The sequence below is a fragment of the Mustela lutreola genome, chromosome 9, assembly GCF_030435805.1.
Source record: "Mustela lutreola isolate mMusLut2 chromosome 9, mMusLut2.pri, whole genome shotgun sequence".
Taxonomy (NCBI): domain Eukaryota; kingdom Metazoa; phylum Chordata; class Mammalia; order Carnivora; family Mustelidae; genus Mustela; species Mustela lutreola.
Genome location: NC_081298.1, coordinates 434,073 through 452,334, shown reverse-complemented (window position 1 = coordinate 452,334; position 18,262 = coordinate 434,073). Strand labels below are relative to the sequence as shown.

The following is an 18,262-nucleotide window of genomic DNA, read 5'->3' as shown; positions in this document are numbered from 1 at the left end:
CCAGGGCCACACCACTGTGCATATCTGCTCCGCTCCCGAGAGGCAGTCCTGTTGCACGGGGATTCTGGGTGGGGCTCAGTGTAAGGCTCAGAAGCTGAGAGAGCTCGTATGCAGACGTGGGGACTCTGTCTCCGTGGCTTCTTGCTTTTTGAGATTTGCTCCTCCGGTCCCAGTTATCCTGGGTGCCCTGAGGACACCCTCCGTCTCCTGGCCACAGAGCACCCTGCTCCAGTGTTTGGGAACCAGGCCAGAAACAAATCTGAGCGGAAAGCACAGCCCTTCAAGTCCCACCTGTGCCGGTCAGTCTCCAGGGTGTGTGTGCGTGTGTCGGCCAGATTCTCAAACAGATTTTGCCTGGAGAGTAAGCGCAGTACAAGCTGTCACAGCTGAAACTAGAAGTTCACCAAGTTTTCTTCAAGTGTTTTCTTTAAAATAAATCAATGCCTTTGCCCTAGCACTGGAGTTCTGTGCATAAGGCCAAGACCGATAAGAAGCAACACCAGATTATAGATTTCAAGTTTGGGGTTTGTTTCTGGAGGCAAGAGCTGCTAAACACGACACAGCGTGGGGCTTGCACTCACGGCCCCAGGATCAAGAGTCGTGTGCTCCACCAACGGAGCCAGCCGGGTGCCCCCGAGAGCCTGTATTTTAAATGCAACCTAACTCAGTCAAGTAGTAGCCCTCGGTGGGCGGCGGTCTCCACGCCTAGCCACGGCGCGACCCTGGCATCTCTCCTCTCCACCGCATGAACGTGGCAGGGACGCCCAGCTGTGCCGCGCTGTGCCGGCAAGCACGCCCAGGTGAGAAGCTTTCACTGCTGAAGTTCTCTGTGTTTAGAGCAACTGATGTTACGTATTGATAAGTCTTTCTAAAAAACTCTTTGGAATCAATCATGAGCCGCGTTTCAGTGAGAAATTCAACGAAATGTAACAGCTAAAGTGTGCACGCGCACCTCGGAGAACCCCACGGCCGATGGCCGCGCAGCACGGCGGGCACAAGGTTGGACGCCAGGACAGTCAGACGGCTTTCCCTTCTAAAACGGGTCTTGTGCCCTGACACCGGACTGTCTACTATAACTGACTTCCTCATTTTTTCTTTTTACAAACTTCTTTCTTTCAGGTACTAAGGAACCCGTCTGAAATGTCTTAATTGTTTCAACATTTTAAAGATTTTTTAAAAAGATTTTATTTATTTATTAGAGAGAGAGAACAAAACAGGCAGAGAAGCAGGCAGAGGGGGAGGGGGAACAGGCTCCCCGCTGAGCAGAGAGCCCGAGGCGGGGCTCGACCCCAGGACCCTGAGATGATCATGACCCGAGCCGAAGGCAGAGGCTTAACCTACTGAGCCCCCCAGGCGTCCCCAATTTTTTTTTTTATTTATAAGTATCTCCATAGCCAAAGTGGGGCTTGAACTCACAACCCTGCCATCAAGAATGGCCCCACCGACTGAGCCAGCAGGTGCCACAACTGTCTTAAAAGTTGAACAAAAACCTTTCAGTACGACAGCACAGACAGACACTCCCCCGCGCAGGTGCCCCTGTGAGCCGCTGGTCCGCGCTGTCCACCCCAAGGACAAGTCAGCTGACCAAATAAAAGGAAAACGGCCACCACAGAGTCTCCGTGTCCCCACCCCGGGGACTCGGAGTGCAGACGTCTACACAGGCCACTTCTGCCACGGGGTGTCCACACTTCGCCATAACCTGCCTGGGACCTCCCAGCTCGAAGACCCATCAGGACAGTAGACAGTAGACGGGGACTTCCATAAAGCCATGAGGCACTGATCTCTGGGAAGGATCACCTGCCTGGTCACCTTGACCTCGACTGGTCCTTTACCACTTTGACAACAAGTCTCTCAGCCTCTGGAAACCTGGCTCTTCCTTAGTGAAGGAAGTGGGCCCAGCAGGAGCAGCTGAGGCTCCTCCCAGACTCCGCCCAGCCACAGCCACGACGCGGACTGGAGGGGTTGGGGGGGGCGCTGCCTGTTTCCTTCCCGGGAAACCGTGTGCTGCTCGAGAACTGGCAGCTTCTGCGTCCTGGACCGCTGCCCCCCAACTACGACCACCTGCTCGGTGTACAGAGGCAGATGCGGAACCCAAGGCGTCCGGCGTCGGTGGACAAGAGCAAACACAAGGAGGTCCTTCCGAAAAGAAGCGTCGTTTCAGCAGCTCTGCTCCCGGGGCCGTCTCCTTGGAGAGATGCTGGGCGACACGCGCACCGAGAACACCGTGGCTAGGCTTTGTCTTGGGTATTTCCAGACCTCATGGGGGGCAGAGCCCCTTGGTTCCTTTCTTGAGGGAGGGAGCCTGCTCTTCTGCCCCCATAGCTGGCAATCCTACACGACCCCAGTGACCCCAAGCCCTCGCTGGGAGGCTGGAGACACCTGCGCCGCCGGCCCCACCCAAAAGGCCTCCACTCGGCTGCCGGTGGCGGAGCCAGGAAGTCTCAGCTTCAAAGCCTCACACGGACGCCTGGTCCCAACCCCTGCAGCTGCCCCCGTCCTGACGTGGTTTCGCCATCACCCAGTGGCCACCGACCCCGAACACCAGGCCTGGCCGCAGAGAGGCGCGTGGGAACGTCTGCTCCATGCAGAATGGGGTCCGGTCAAGTCTGTCCAGCCTCAATGCTATCCTATGCAGAGGCACCGGGGTCCACAGGGTGCTTCTCTCGTGGCTTCTTAGATGACTTCATGAAAAGGCTGTCGGAGCTCGGGGAGAGCCCAGCAGGCCTGGGGGGTGGGGCACTGGCCATGCGGGGAGATGGAAGAAGCCCCGGGCATCCGGGCCGGCCCGCGGCCCCCACACAGACCCTCCCAGGCGACAGTCGGGGCCGACTCCAGAGGAGTCCTCGCTGCCGAGCCCAGGGCTCCAGGCGTCAAGGGCCTCGATCTCGAACCAGAGAGACAAGTCACAGGTGCTCGGGTGTGAGGACACCACCTTGTGCCAGGCCCCTGCCTGTCGCCACGAGGACCACGAGGGCATCTGGAAGGAAGGCTCCCGCGGATTCTCAACAGACAGACGCTCAAAGGGAAAATCCTCTTCGTTCACGGAACGCAGCGGCCCCACAAACCACCTTGCCGGGGAAGAGGAATCCTTTACTTCATTCCAAACCCGAAACACGTGGTTAGGCTCTTCTTAACGATTTCTTCTTCTTCAGGGAGACAAAGGAAACTAACAGGCCTTTTCTCTATAAACAACCCCTCCGGCCCGGGGAACAGAGGACAGCTTGTTCTGTGTGGCCTTCCTGGGGTCCCAGAGCCCTCCGAGTCCGCGCTGGTCACGCAAACACCCAGCCCCGCCTGCAAAGCCGCCTCAGGACCAGTGAGCACTGCTGACTTTAACCGCTGCCGTCTGAGCCGAATGTCTTTCCACGAGGGGCAGACGTTCCCCAAGAACCCTCCTCCTTCGGTGGAAAAGGGCACTTGTGTTTAACTTTGTTCAAACCCGTGTTTCTACTCCACAAGCATGGAGACTGGGAAGCACGGCAGCGGTGAGGACGGACGTCAGGTGCGCTGCGGTCGCACGGCTGTCATCCGAAGACAGCACCACGCTACCTGTCGCCGATGCTACGTATTCACAGGGAACACCTGTGTCCACACGTGGGCGGCTTCAGTCTACATGACCAGAGTCACTACTGCAGAGCTGGACGTGCCTCGCCCGGTGGAGCTGAGCCAGCAGGACAGAGTGGAACAGCGGCTTCCAGCACAGAAACTCCTTACCAGCCTCTGAGCATGGCCCGGGACACGCGGACACGCCAGGGATGCACATGAGCGCACGCGGAGTTCAGGGCACACACGTGCCACATGGGCAGACGACCCGGGACACCGGGGCACGTGGCGGCCCCTCCCATCTTACCTGGGCTGGGGGGGGCGGTGCTGTCCTGGGACCGGTCTGGCCATTCACCAGAGCGGGCATCCCGGGCTCTGAGTGGAGGGCGGAGGGGCCCGAGGGAGGGGCTTCTGCTCTGCCATCAGCATCCCCCCAGGAGGACTGGGGCTGGTGCCAGGCCCTGGGAACACAAGAAACGAGTCTCAGCGCGTGAGCGCACGCCACTGGCGGGCTTGCCCCCAAGTTCCAGAAGTGGTCGTGTGGTCTTGCTGTTGCGCGGAGCGCTCCGGGTCTGTTTGGGCGTCTATCAGCTCAGCAGCCCCGACAGCAGGGTCTCCGCACGCAGCTTGCTTGGGGTGGGGATCTCTCTCCCAGAAGCGAAATGATTACGACAGAGGGTCGCACCCCAGGAAGTCGGACACGCGGGCAGAACATGGGCACACGCACGCCCGCGGCCTGGAGAAGCGATCTTCTGGAAAACACTCCAAGGTGTGTTGCGCTGGCTGTCTACCTAGAAGCTAGTGGCATAGTCCAAAATTCCAGCGTCGATCCAGAATCGAGGACAGATTTACACCCGGTGAGGACTTCTCTCTAAGCCACACCCAGGACAGAAACCAGCTCGGCAGTTTCCCGCAAAGTGCTCCTGGGCATCTGGGCAGCCCGTGGGTACAAGGGTCGGAAAGGGACGGCACAGCACGGTGGCAGCCCCTGGTCCCGTGCAGGGAGCTCCCACTGCCGCTCCCCGGGACCTTCCCGGTGTCCCTCCCTGGAGCAGCAGGAGGGAACTTGGCCCATCCTTCCACTCAGACGGCTCAGCACCAGCTCTGACTCGGAGGGGGAGACCCCAGGCTCTTTCTCAGAAGCAGCGTCTACCGGTCAAGCGGCGACAATCACCAGGGACGACGCTTCTCAGGTCGGAGTCACCTCGGCTGTTGGAAGGACGTGGCAGCTCTACGGGACACTCGTCCCCCCGGGCCCGCGGTGAGCCGGCCTCCTTCCCTCCAGCGGTTCCAGGAAATCAAGTAGCAACCCGCGTGCGCCAGACGTTCTGCCGGTCCGAGAAGGCGACGCCGGAGTCCAGGCCCCCCAGACCCCGGCTCGCTCGCAAATACAACTTGTAACCCAGAACCGCGCCTCAGCCAGTCAGCGTTTCTCATAGTTTCTAGTCCGTAAACGGTGACTCTGAATAGGCAGGGGCTCGCCTACCACTGAACACGTAACGGAGGAAAGAGAATCGAGTTCGGCTCACACAGAAAGCACGCAAGCTTCTTTAACCAGGTAAAGGCCGCAGGTCTAGAAAGAAACCATCTGCTGAAGCCACCAGCCAAGCCCCTGTGATCAGACCCCGAGACCTTCCCTAGAAGGTTCCACACTGTCCCGAGAGGTGGGTCCTGGCAGCTCGTCACAGGTCCAGCACTGCCTGCATATTTAAGGGTCCCCTGACTTTGGGGAGCCTGGGTGGCTCAGTGGGTTAAAGCCTCTGCCTTCGGTTCAGGTCGTGATCTCAGGGTCCCGGGATCGAGCCCCATGTCAGACTCTCCACTCAGCGGGGCGCCTGCTTCCATCCTCTCTGCCTGGCTCTCTGCCTACGTGTGATCTCTGTCAAATAAATAAATAAAATCTTTAAAAAAAAAAAAAAGGGTCCCCTGACCTTAAACACCTGGAACCACCGTCCCGTTCTTGTGCAGAACCGCCGCGAGCAGACCATGTTTGTGGCCCACAGCGCACTCCTCTTGGGAAGACCAGACAGAATCGCCAGGGGCCTTGGGGGCCCCATAAAGCGCCCCCTGGGCCGGGGCTGCTGTCCATTAAACATCACACCTGCCCCACGTTTCTCTGATGACGAGCCCATGCCTGCTGAGATGTGGACCCAACATCCAGCATGAACAACCAGCTCAAGGCACCTGAAGCTGGAGGACCAAGTCCGGCTCCCTGGCACTGCCCGCCCTCACCCCCGGGTCTAGGGGCGCCCGACAGCACCGCACAGGCCCCACCTCCTTCCCAAGCCACCTGTGGAGGGAGCACAGAGGCCCCTGTGCCCGCCTGAGCAGAGGGCCGGCCCCCTGCTATTGGAGCCTGGGGCGTCCGCACTCGGTGGGACGCTCGGTGGCCATGGTGACCTTGCCGGCTTGCTCTCAGCGCCTCTTCAGGTGTGCGGTGGAGCCCCCCCCACCACACGCACACAGGGTCTCCCGTCCGTGGGCCGGCAATGCTAGTCGCTGCGCAGGGTGCCTGGGGAGCTTGGGCAAGCCAGCGGTGGAGCAGGAGCACGAGGGGCCCCGTCCCAACAAAGCGGGTGAGCCCTCGGTGGGCAGCGAGGGCAGAAACATGTGACCACGTCGCCAGAGCCAGTCCCTGCCACACCGTGCTCAGGGGACACTTGCTCCTGCAGACAGGGGCGCACCCGGAAACCAGCAGCGGTGGCGGAGGGGCGACCGACACGGGCTTCTGCCCGTCCTGACACTTCGCCACGAGCGCTTAGAGAAACTGCACCTGTAAACGGGCAGCATGGGGCAGACAGACAGACGGACCGCAAACGAAGTTGCCTCGGCTCCCTCGTGCAATCTTGCGACACGTAGCGGTGGCTCGGGCCACACAGCTAATCCTGGTGCCCTCTGCAGGGACACACGTCTCAAAACCAGGTGCCCAGAAAGGCTGCCACAGCCACGTTTCAACCATAGCCTCTGTCTGCTGACTCTGCCAGGCTGCCGCCAGGGACGGGGGCTAGCCACGACGCAGGCTGACCACAACGTTTGGGGAAAGAAAGTTTTCATCCGGGTATCTTCATTCCTCATTTTAGTATATACCTGGAAAGAGACAGACTTTACTCAGGATGTCAGAAAATAGTATTTAAAATAACCCATTTTCTCACCAAGTTCTCCGGGCCCTCTGCCTCCTGTAGGTTCTTACCCCAAAAATGGGGGAGGTTAGAATATTAAAAGCAAGGAGATTAAGGGGTGCCTGGGTGGCTCAGTCATTAAGCATCTGCCTTTGGCTCAGGTCATGATTCTGGGGTCCTAGGATTGAGCCCCGCACCAGGCTCCCTGCTAGGCCAGACGCCTGCTTCTCTCTCTCCCTCTGCCTCTCCCCTGCTTGTGTTACCTCTCGTGCTGTCTCTGTCTGTCAAATAAATAAAATCTTGGGAAAAAAAAAAAAAAGCAAGGAGATTAAAACACAACAGAAATAACAAAATACCAAAACCCACCAAGTGACTTCATGAAGAATTAGTCACAGACGCCCTAAAAATAAAGAGGAGAAGGCTCTCTCCGCTCCCTCCAAACTGGGAAAAGTCCGGCGACCACACACATCCACAGCACGCCCGGGGCAGGCGCTGGGGCTCAGCCCCGTGCCGAGATGTATTCATCGTGCCCGGTGACCCGCACGCGAGGAGGGAGCTCCGGACAAAAGCCCGTCCAGGAGAGCAGTGCCCAGGGACTTTACTGAGGTGTGGGGCCTGCCAGGGGGCCTGGGGAGGGCCAGGGCCCAGACAGAGCGGTCCAGCGAGGGGGCCCGGGGTCCAGACTGGGTCTGGCATGGTTCCCAGCACAGACGTACCACAGGCTTTTTGCACCAGCCCACACGGAAGGCAAAGGCCAGCAGACCAGAAGACGAGTGAAAAGCATTGAAAATCACCCTTCAGGGGCGCCTGGGTGGCTCAAGTGGGGTTAATCCTCTGCCTTCGGCTCAGGTCATGATCCCAGGGTCCTGGGATCGAGCCCCACATTGGGCTCTCTCTGCTCGGCGGGGAGCCTGCTTCCTCCTCTCTCTCTGCCTGCCTCTCTGTCTACTTGTGATCTCTGTTAGATAAATAAATAAAATATTAAAAAAAAAAAAAAAGAAAAGAAAGAAAAGAAAATCACCCTTCATCCCAAAGTCACCCCTGACGGCAGAGGTGGGCACCGTTCTATCCTGCAGCCCGTGACACGTGGCGCTCCCACGTGCGTTCGGCGTGTTATGGGGGACTGAACAAGCGAGCCCCCACCTCTTCGCACAGCCCCAAATTCCCAGTGGCATCCACAGGGCACCCCCCAGGAGAACACAGAAGCTACCCACCGGCCCCCCAGAGCCCCGGGTTCGCAGCAACCCAGCAGCCCCCGCCAGCTGGCGGCACAAGCTCCTTGGCGGCGGGGGGGCGGGACCAGCACCTGGGGACATGCGTTCGAGGGTTCACAGACACCAGCTTGTCCTAAACCCCCAACAGCTGCGGGATGCATTGTTCAATGTGGCCCCAACATGTCTCTGAAGGCCCGAGCCGGGCAGCCTGTCCTCCAGGTGCTCCGCGTGGGGCCTGACTTCACAGCCGAGCCCCGGGAACTGCGCACGGCGTCCGGGCTGCTCGGGCCGCGGCCGGGCTCTTGAGGACGTGCGGGAAATGAAGGAACAGAAGCCCTGGTCCCACCCGTGTCTTTACTAGCCACGAGCGAATCGCGTCCCTCCGACACTGAAGTTTAGGGGCTCTCAGTGCGTGTGGAAATACAATTGCAAGAACACTGGCGTCGTCGTCTTTAATCAGAGCGAGATGAAAGCAGAGAAGCCCTTCCAAGGCTGCAGCACGGGAGCCTCGCTTCCTCCAGTGGGGGTCAGGGCACCACCGCGGCCACAGTGGCTGCCGCGTCCACACGCTCGCACCCGCGGGGCCCTGGCACCTCGCTCCCTCCCGCCCGCGGTGAGCAGCCAGCGAACGGCGCGCGTCTCCGCGGACGGCGGTCCGGGCGCCACCAGACGGGATCTTCAGGGCGTCCGGCCTGCGCTCAGCTGGGGCCCTCCACTGCCCTTGTGTGTCGTGGGGGGCGGAAAGCCGGGGCGGGGGGCGCTGGGCGGCTGCTCGTACCTCTGGCCGCTTCTCAGTCAGTCATCGGCTCCCGCAAACGGGAGCCAGGCGAGACGTGCACCGTGCGACTGCGGGAGACACGGGCTGGAGGCGGCAGGAGCCCCTGCAGACAAAGCAAGGACGCGCCCCTCGCTCCCGCCGCGGAGGGGACGGGCATGGAGGCGGGCGAGGGCCAGCAGAGGGAGCCCGCGACTGTCCCTTCGCACGGAGGCCCGTCCCTCCTCCCCACTCTCGGGCTCTGCATGCCTGAGCTCCACAAGGTTTCTGGTTCAGATGCCTGATGCGGGCGAGGCCTCGAGCACTCACTGTCAGCCACACTCAGCCATCAGCCACCATGAGCCACCTGCCACCTCCCGCCCGGTCCGGCTCCCCACAGACACGTCCCACCCCCACCCCCGCTGCTCCCAAGGCACTTACGGGACAGGGAGTGGGTGCCTTTGGGCAGGTAGTCCAGCAGCAGGGAGCTGTCGTCCCCGAGCACGTCGGCCTTGAGGGACAGCAGGCTGCTCTTGCTCATGAGAGCTGCTCGCAGGTTGGCGACCGCGGTGGCCTGGTGCAGGGCTTCCTCCTTCTCCGGGGTCAGGGGCGGGCCCAGGTAGCTGGCTTCTCCTCCCAGGAGACCCTCGTCCACGTGGCCAAAGAGCTCAGCCCTCTCCCCGCGGCTGTCGGCGCCACTGGCTTCAGTGACCGTCAAGTCTGCATCTGCGGGAGGGGGGGGATGCAGCAGGTCATTCTCGGACCCTCCATGGGGAAACCTCATCTAGCAGCAGCTGAGGTGATGGGCCTCCTGACCACCCGGTGCCCGTCCTGCCCGCCGTCACCCCTTCCCTGACCCGGGACGGCCTCCGGTGGGGGCTCCACTCAGCACGATGGGGGCGCCCTCCCCCCAGGAGGACGAGGACCGGCTCGGACCTCTGCTCTGGGCTGAGAGCCAGAGGCACAGCGCCTGTGGGTCTTCCATCCCTCGAAGAAGGCTGACTCAGAACGGATCAATGACCAAAGAGAGGCGCTAACCCTACAAACTCTTAGAAAGTCTGCGCGCTCAGCTTGGGCAGCGGGTTCTCAGACAGGACGCCCAAACCACCGGCCGCACAAGAGATAAGCTTGGTGGAAAGGAAACACGTCTCTGCCTCAAAGGCCCGCTCAAGACGCGGAGAAGAAGACAAGGCTCCTGGCTGGCTCCGTCGGGCCGCGGGGGACACGAGACCTCAGGGTCCTGAGCTCAGCACTGGGCGTGGCGCTCACTTACAATGACAAGAAGGGGACACCTGGGGGGCTCAGGTGTTAAGTGTCTGCCTTCGGCTCAGGTCATGATCTCAAGGTCCTGGGATCGAGCCCTGCATCGGGGTCCCTGCTCGGTGGGGAGCCTGCTTCTCCCCCTCCTTCTGCTTGGGTTCCCTCTCTCGCTGTGTCTCTTTGTCAAATAAATAAATAAAATCTTTTAAAAAAAATGAAGGAGAGAGGAGGAAGGAAGGGGGGAGGGGAGAGCGGGGGGGGGGGGGAGTGCGGAGGAGGGAGGGAGAGAGAAGACAGCCCATGCGACATCCTCAAACCACACATCGGATATGAAATCCTGGCCGGAATACACAAAGAACACTCACAACTCACTAAAAAGGAAAATAACCTGGCTTTAAAACGGGCAAAGGACCTGAGCAGATACTCATTCAGAGAAGACACAGAAATGACCGGCGAGCAATGTCCGACACCATCGGCCATCAGGGACATGCTCCTCGAACCCGTGAGAGGCCACTTCCCACCCACCAGCGTGGCCAGAATCCATCAGACCAGGCAGACGCTCACAAGGGCGTCTTGTGGCGTCCTGATAAGGACGTAAAGGCGCTGAAACCTCCTCTATTCTACTGTTGGTAGAACGTCTAGGGGTGCAGCTGCGGGGGACAGAGTGACGCGTCCTCTAGAAACCAGACACAGTGACCACCAGCCCCCTCAGAGGCGTTCGTGCCCAAGAATGGCGAACACACGGCATATTCACACCAGAAAGAGGAACAACCCTGATGTCAGGGGACAGCAAGTGAGCGGGGTGGTCCATCCTCGCCGGGGATTCTCGCTCAGCATGGGAAGGAGTGAGTGTGGACTTGCTACCACGTGGACGGAACCCAAGGCCCAGGCAGCTCCTGCAAAGGCTGCTCACCCTTCTTATGAATTCCACAGCAGCATCCCGGACAGACGTCCAGGCAACCCTGTGCCTCCCTCACACAAACCACCCTTCGAATCCGAGTCCCAGCAAGGCTGCCCTAATTGCCGGGCCAAGCCTCGTGAGTGCGGGAGGTTCCGTCCAGGAGGCCGCCTGTCCGAGCCTCTCCTATGTTTACAGAAGTACCCAATCCCACGTCTGAAGAATGGGCTGAGTTCCAAACACTCACTTGTGCGTCAGACGTGCACATGTGCTCACTTACATACATACGTGTGCACAGGCCAGCACGGCCGCTCGTGGCACACACCACTTGCACACACATGTGCACGCAGGCCGGGCTTCCTCTGGATGGGAAGACCCTGGCCCTGAGAGAAAGGGCCACCGCATGAGAGCGGTCACATGTGTGTGTGGCAGCCAGAAAAGACCACACGCCAGGCACGGGGGCAAGGGCAAGGCGCTTGGGCTCACCCGCCGATGCGGACCTCCATGTGGTACACGAGGCAAACAGAGTTAGCAATACCCATGTCTAACTGTCAACATAAACATACAGGCTTCACCCTGGAGGTGATTATGGTGTTTTTTCTCACGTCCTGTGATACATTAGGACGTGATTTCTCACATCCTAAATGATACATCATAACACTTGAAAATTTAGCTCACAATCTTTGGTTGAAAAGCAGAAAAGAGATTATAATTAAAATAAGGAAAATTTTTTAAACGCTCAGACTAGTCAGGCCGTGTTAGTGGCAAAGCGGGGTGCGAGCAGATTTGGGACAGGAAAGACTCTGTTCCGGCCATGTGAGCGCCAGGGTCTGGGGGACAACATGTCATGGAGGGAGGCCGCCAGGGGGCCAGAGGAAGGCGGGGGGGGCGCTGACCTCACAACCAGAGTGTCCTGGGGGCACCCCATTTTTCACGTTTCCCCAAATCTCCACTCTTCACGATTCCTTAAAGTGCCACGAGGTGTATTTGAAAACGTCTGCATGGAAGTCACAGCCCGACCCTGACCCTGCTCAGCCTTGTCCGCCAAACAGCTGCACGGCATGTGCACTGTGCAAAGAACACACGGAAGCTTTTGGAGAGTGTGCGCTGCGGGGGCACACGTCCCCGCCCCACCAGGTGCTTCCAGGCCAGATGAGACCCAAATGGGGCATAACCCAATTCAGAAAGATGCAGTACGCATCTCACCCGACATCGACTTTCTCACTTTATGTGTGTAGAATGTATTCTCTGTGTCTAAGATGCCATGTTTCTTTATCGAAGTTCAAATCAAGTTTCCTCACTTTCTTAACCATCAAAAAGCTTCCACATCATTCCATAAATCCTCCTTCGTTGAAATATATGTACATACAATTGAATAAATAGATAAATGAATCGACCGCCTTGCTAACTATGTGGTCAGCAGGATGATAATGGGTGAAAGTCAGGTTTCGGGCAAACAGTACCAGAACACGTGCACACAGCAGTCAGCGTGAACCACAGACCTACGCGTCACACCCAAACCCGTGACGCGTCCGGGAAGACGGCGGCGGGGAGTGCCGCGGTGGGGCTCGAAGCACAGGAGCCAGGAAAGAGAACAGCTCGCAAGTCAGGCTTCAGCGGCGTGTACCCGGGAAGCTCCTCCAGAAACCGCGTTACATGAACACGGGACGCCAGGACAGGAAGAGTCTGCAAGTCACAGCCCGGCCGGTGGCCTCGCGATCAGGACACCCGGGAGCGCCGCACCCGGCCCGAGGAGCGAGGTGAGCGCGGACGGACGGACGGGGCGGCAGAGCGTGGACGGCGGCTCCTCGCGGCGGACACGGCTACGCCACCAGCACAAGCCACCCGGTCGGACCCTGACGGAGAAAGACGCGGGGAACAGCCACAACCACACGGAGGGAGCGACGCGGCCGAGGGACGGCAGGTGCACGCGGGAGAGGTCGCGCCACGCCCTCCAGAGCGCTTCCAGGTGGAAAAGCATCTGACTTTTTTTTTTTTTTTAAGATTGTATTTATTTCTTTGACATGCAAAGATCACAAGGAGGCAGGGGGGGGGAGCAGACTCCCTGCTGAGCAGAGAGCCCGACACGGGGCTCGATCCCAGGACCCTGAGATCATGACCTGAACCGAAGACAGCGGCTTCATGGCTGAGTCCCCCAGGGCGTCCTGATACCTCCACTCTTTTGAAGTTGGAAAAAAGCAGTGGCATAAAAGTTTTCAAATGAACACTTTAAAATAAAACTACTCCTCTTAAAATCTCCATTTCAGGGGCGCCTGGGTGGCTCAGTGGGTTAAAGCCTCTGCCTTCGGCTCAGGTCATGATCCCAGGGTCCTGGGATCGAGCCCCGCATCGGGCTCTCTGCTCAGCGGGGAGCCTGCTTCCTCCTCTCTCCGCCTGCCTCTCTGCCTACTTGTGATCTCTCTCTGTCAAATAAATAAATAAACTTTTTTTTTTAAAGATTTTATTTATTTACTTGAGAGAGAGAGACAGTGAGCTCTCCCGAGCATGAGCGAGGAGAGGGTCAGAGGGAGAAGCAGACCCCCCATGGAGCAGGGAGTCCGATGCGGGACTCGATCCCGAGACTCCAGGATCATGACCTGAGCCGAAGGCAGTCGTCCAACCAACTGAGCCACCCAGGCGTCCCATAAATAGTCTTTTTTTTAAAACCTCCATTTCAGTGGAGGTTCACCAGCTGTGCTCTCACATATGCGTATCACTTATGTACGCACATGGTCTCACCCTGAAGACTCCAGCATAACCAAACCCCTTCTCACTGGGCGGGCACCAGGGACTCGGGCAGCCACTGGCTGATTCTTGCCCCAAGTCAGAAGACCCTCCAGGGCATCCCTGTCACGGTCTACAAACCCCAAAAGAAAATAAGCACCTGGTTAAAGAGACGAAAGCCCTCACGTTCAAATTGAAACACGATGCATCGAGACGGCTGCCCACCTGTGGACCGGCCACGAAGCCACGAAAGCCGGCTCCTGCACAGGCACGCTAGCTCAGTGAGGCTGCATGCTTCCCCGTGCTCGGGAGCCGCAGAGCGCTCCCTGCACAACCCTGGAGCACAGTGCGGCGGTCACACCCCCCGCAAGGACACGTCCCAGCGCTGCTCAGCAAAGCGGCTGCCACTGCGGCTCACACACACTCCACTGAGCTCTTCCCTGCGCGCCGGCCTTTGGGGTCCTGAGCCCGAGCCCTCACTGAGCCGCCGTTGTCAGCACCCGGGGCTTCCAGAAGCGCTTCATCCTCCCGCTCCCGCGTGATGGGCTCTCCATGGGGCCTGCTCGTCCCGCACCAACCCCGAACACCCCAGCTCTTCTGCAGGGCTTGCTCCGGGTGCGGCGTCCTGCCGGCTCTGCGGGGCCCCCCAAGGACCAGCTGCCCCGCAGCCCCCAGCCTCCGTCTCTGCACCTGGAGGAACCAGGGGCGGCGCTGGATGTCCGAGAGAGACTTCATGACTTCATGACCTCGACGTTCTAGAAAATGCCGGCGCGAAGGAAGTGCTTTTCTTGGGGTGGGACGAGAAGCTGCCCCAGCTCTGCAAAGCCGAGGTCGAGGGACCCTCCGCCAGGACGACGATTCGAGCACAGATGAGCCGGGAGTCACGGACACGGCCCCCAGTGCCACTCTACCTGCGGGCCCTTCCCACCGGGGCCCACCTCTGGACACCCAGATTCGGCGGCCGTTCCCTGTCACCAGCGTGTCCCACCCTCCCGGCCCAGACAAAGGACACCGCACGACCTCTCCTCTCGGTGACAGGGGCTCCCACTAGGGCCCCTGTGTTCCTCGTTCAGCGGGTGCTCCATCAAAGAGGGCCGCTGTCTCTGTCGGGTCCCCAGCTGCCACCAACGGACAGCAACACGGTCAGCCAGAACGGATCCCGCAGACTCTGGTCGTACCTGAGGGAAAACATCTCCGGTCTGCGACTCCGCTCGAACTTCTGAGGAGACGATGGGGACAGAGGGGTGACAAGGGGGAAGCTCCGAGTGCAGGAACAGAGCCCAGTCCAGCCCCACAAAGCTGTGGTGTCACTTTTCATTCAGGCTCTTTTGCCCCCGAAACACAAACACCTAACAAGACGCCTTTCCTTAAGAGACAGGATCCCGTCGGCTGCGGCGTCGGCGGTGGCCAGGCGGCCGCCCGCAGAAGTGAACAGGGTTCCCAGGGCATCCCGTGCCAGGTGCCAGGCACCCTGTTCAGCCTGCACGTCGGCAGTCAGGTCACGGACCCGACCCACGGCTCAGCCCAAACCCACAGGCTTCCCTGCTCCTCACGGGAATCCGGCCGAGCCCTCCCGTGGTTCAGGATGGCGCCCGTGCGCAGACTGCAGACTCCCGCCGTCACACGGCCCACTTGGCAGCTCCTACCTCTGCACCCTCGTGGACTCCCTAAGCCTGAGAGAGCAGACCTGCCCCCTGCGCAGGGAGGAGGCCCCGAGGGCCTGTAGAGCCGGCTAGGAGCTTACAGAGACCACCTTCCCCGGAAGCTGTCCTGTGGGTCCAGCACGTTCTTTCAAAAGCACAGTAGGTCAAGATCCAACTTTACAATAATTTAGGCATAAACATTTTCTTTACAAAACCCACACATTTTATTCTAGCTACAGAACTCCTGTTCTCAAAACCTTTTAGGAACTTGGGACATTAGGACAAGCATCTGGGCTCCTCCCGTCGGCTGCTGAACCAGCAGCTACAGATCCGTCTCATCGGGGGCCCGGGGCCGTCTTGGGGTGGTGCACAAGGTGGGGCAGCCAGGGCCCAAGGAGGACACGCAGAGGAACACGGGTCTGGTCACGACTTTACGGAGCTCTCTCGTGGACAAACTGCCGGAACGGGCGCTTTCCTGGGTTAAAATGCTCCTGGCCTTTTGCTTGGAAAAGTCACTTTTTAAAAAAAGATTTTATTTATTTATGTGACAGAGATCACAGGTAGGCAGAGAGGCAGGCAGAGAGAGGAGGAAGCAGGCCCCCCGTGGAGCAGAGAGCCCGATGCGGGGCTCGATCCCAGGACCCTGAGATCATGACCTGAGCCGAAGGCAGAGGCTTCACCCACTGAGCCGCCCTGGCACCCCATGGAAAAGTCACTCTTAAATGCCAACAGGCTTGGAATCACAAGGTGCGGACACACAGAAGGGCAGGGCCGGCAGCCCTGGGCACAGAGCTGGCTCCCCGTGCGTCTGTACTGAGCCCCCAAACGATCTGCACTTACCACCTGACGCACTCCCCTGGAATGGGGGGCCCTTTCTCTTACAAATAGGATGAGAAGTTAAAACACTCTGCTAAGAGGTAATAGATACTTGGTGAAAACAAACTGACCTCCAAGGGGGTCACAATTCCCATTTCCACGCCAGCTCCAGGGCCAGGATGGAGGAGGGAGCGACGGCCACAGCAGGCAGAAGCCATCCTATGCGAGCTACAACCTCATGTCCTTGTCTTTGCAACTCAGAATAATCTAACAGAAGCGGTTTGCAGTTGCCTTGGTAACCCAAGAGATTTAAGACATTAACAAAAGTACGCAGCCGAGATCACTTGTTGGATTCTAAAAACACCTTCTGCTTGACAACTGCATTTAAACCCTCAAACCCACAGGCTGGAGGAGCGAGCATTCTTCACGGTGCTGATGGGCCCTCAAACTGCCCGGCCTCCAGCATCCTAGCCCACTGGGCGGCTGACGGCCACCAGGCAGGTGTCCCAGGACAGGACTGTGGCCCTGACCGCCCCAGAAGGTGCCACACAGAGCATCTGTCCTTCAGTCATCTGCCAGGGACTGCTGCCTCTCAGAGTTGAATCAGAGCTGGTGAGAGCGGAAACCGGGTTGGGGGCACACGGAGTGCACCCTCCTTGCCGGCGGCTGGCAGGAAGACAGGCGGCTTTGCGATCAGCTCCACCGTCTCAGCTGGGCTAAACCCCAGGAGCTGTAGGGTGCTGCCCGTCAGCAACATTTACAATGCCTGGACACACTTTTGGTTGTCACCAAACTCGGAGATGGGTTGTTGCCGGCATCCAGTGGATGGGGGTCGGGGATGCCGCCTCCGTCCTAGAGCACCCAGCACAGTCTGCGGTGGAAAACCTGAACAGACAGGGGTCTGGCCGTGTGCTCAGGGCCCGGAACACACAGGGACAGAGAGAATAACGCAGGCTACTCGTTATTGCATCTCGGGGAGGTACTGCTTGATGGGTATAGAGTCTCGGTTCGGGATGATGGAACCCTTTGGAAGACAAACAGTAACGATGGTTGCGTAACAATGCGCTTGTATTTAATGCCGATACATTACACACTTGGAAAGGGTTAAAAAAGCAACGGTTATGGCATAGGCATCTCGCCACGATAATGAAAGCTAGTGTATCGAGAGCAGGGAGCTGCAGCAAGGCTCGTCCAAGGCCCCCCCACCCGCCTGGCCATCCGAGGACAGGACGCTTAGTATCTGTGACCTTTGTCAGGACCATTACCCCAGTGTGCTGCCTTCAGCTCTGTCCACTCCCACCTTCCGGCCTTCCTGGAGGCCTTCCTGGAGGGCCCTCCCCAGGACAAGAACTCGCGGCGACGTCCCCACCCAACTCTGTTCTACCGGACGCCCCTCCTCACCCCTCCGCTCCTCCCTGCACCAGGGGCTGGAGGGAACCGGCGCCTCTTTCTCCCCGGGGGCTGGGGGAGGCAGCAGCCGTCCTCACGAGCTCAGCACCAGGGAAGGCACCTGCTGTTTCGGTAACTGTCTGGTTTGCTGCCCCCTCATCTGCGAGACAGACACAGAACTGTCGTCCAGATTGGGGTCCACCTCAGCAAGGCTAATCCTAGAGCCCACTGACCCTCACGCGGTGGGGGGGCGGCTGGACGCGGGGCCGCGGGGGGGCTCATTGTTCAGTAATGTCCCACAACAGCAAGACACGTCTGTTAGCCTGGACCACCACAGCTGCCCTAGTTGGAAACAGGAGACACCCTCACTGCGAGGAGTGCTTTACCGCCAGAGGTCTTTGGGTGCCCCCCGGGTCAAGCCAGGTCTTGGCAGGGGCAGAACACAGGCCTGTCACGGTTTGCTCAACGTCCCCAGCGACGACCAAGACCCACGGCTGCTGGACAGAAAACCAGACGGAGGCCGCGGATGGCGAGGGCCTGAGAGGTTCCACGTTCACATCTTATCCCAAGCACTCTCCCACCTTTTGACATTTTAACGTTTAAATCTTTTAAGATGAAGGTCCCCTCCCCGGTACTTACGAAAGGCTCTCCGCTAAGAAGGGAAGCGGACCTTTCAACCCGACCCCATGCCAGGCATCACCCCCCTTTTCCAGCCGCTGACCCCTCAGCTTTAGAGAAGCCCCACCTCAGGTGGGCCCCGTGGGCCTGGGACACGGGGCCTCGGACGGCTGGGGTCCCCAAAGTCCGAGTCCATGCACTTGGACCCATCTGCCGCCACTGGAGACGGCCCTGGGGGGAGGCACCGGGGGAGCCTGGAAGGTGTGGCTTCACCTGCAGAACGA

The 18,262-nt window shown here is 59.3% G+C and overlaps 1 protein-coding gene across 2 annotated transcripts in view; it reads right to left on the bottom strand.

Moving 5' to 3' along the window:
• ZBTB46 (zinc finger and BTB domain containing 46) overlaps positions 1–18,262 on the bottom strand; it is a 60,713-nt gene that overhangs the window by 16,390 nt on the left and 26,061 nt on the right. For both annotated transcript variants that reach the window (XM_059133991.1, XM_059133992.1), the window contains exon 3: positions 9,072–9,356. In XM_059133991.1, the coding sequence (XP_058989974.1) occupies positions 9,072–9,356 (285 nt within the window). The remainder of the gene's footprint in view (positions 1–9,071; positions 9,357–18,262) is intronic.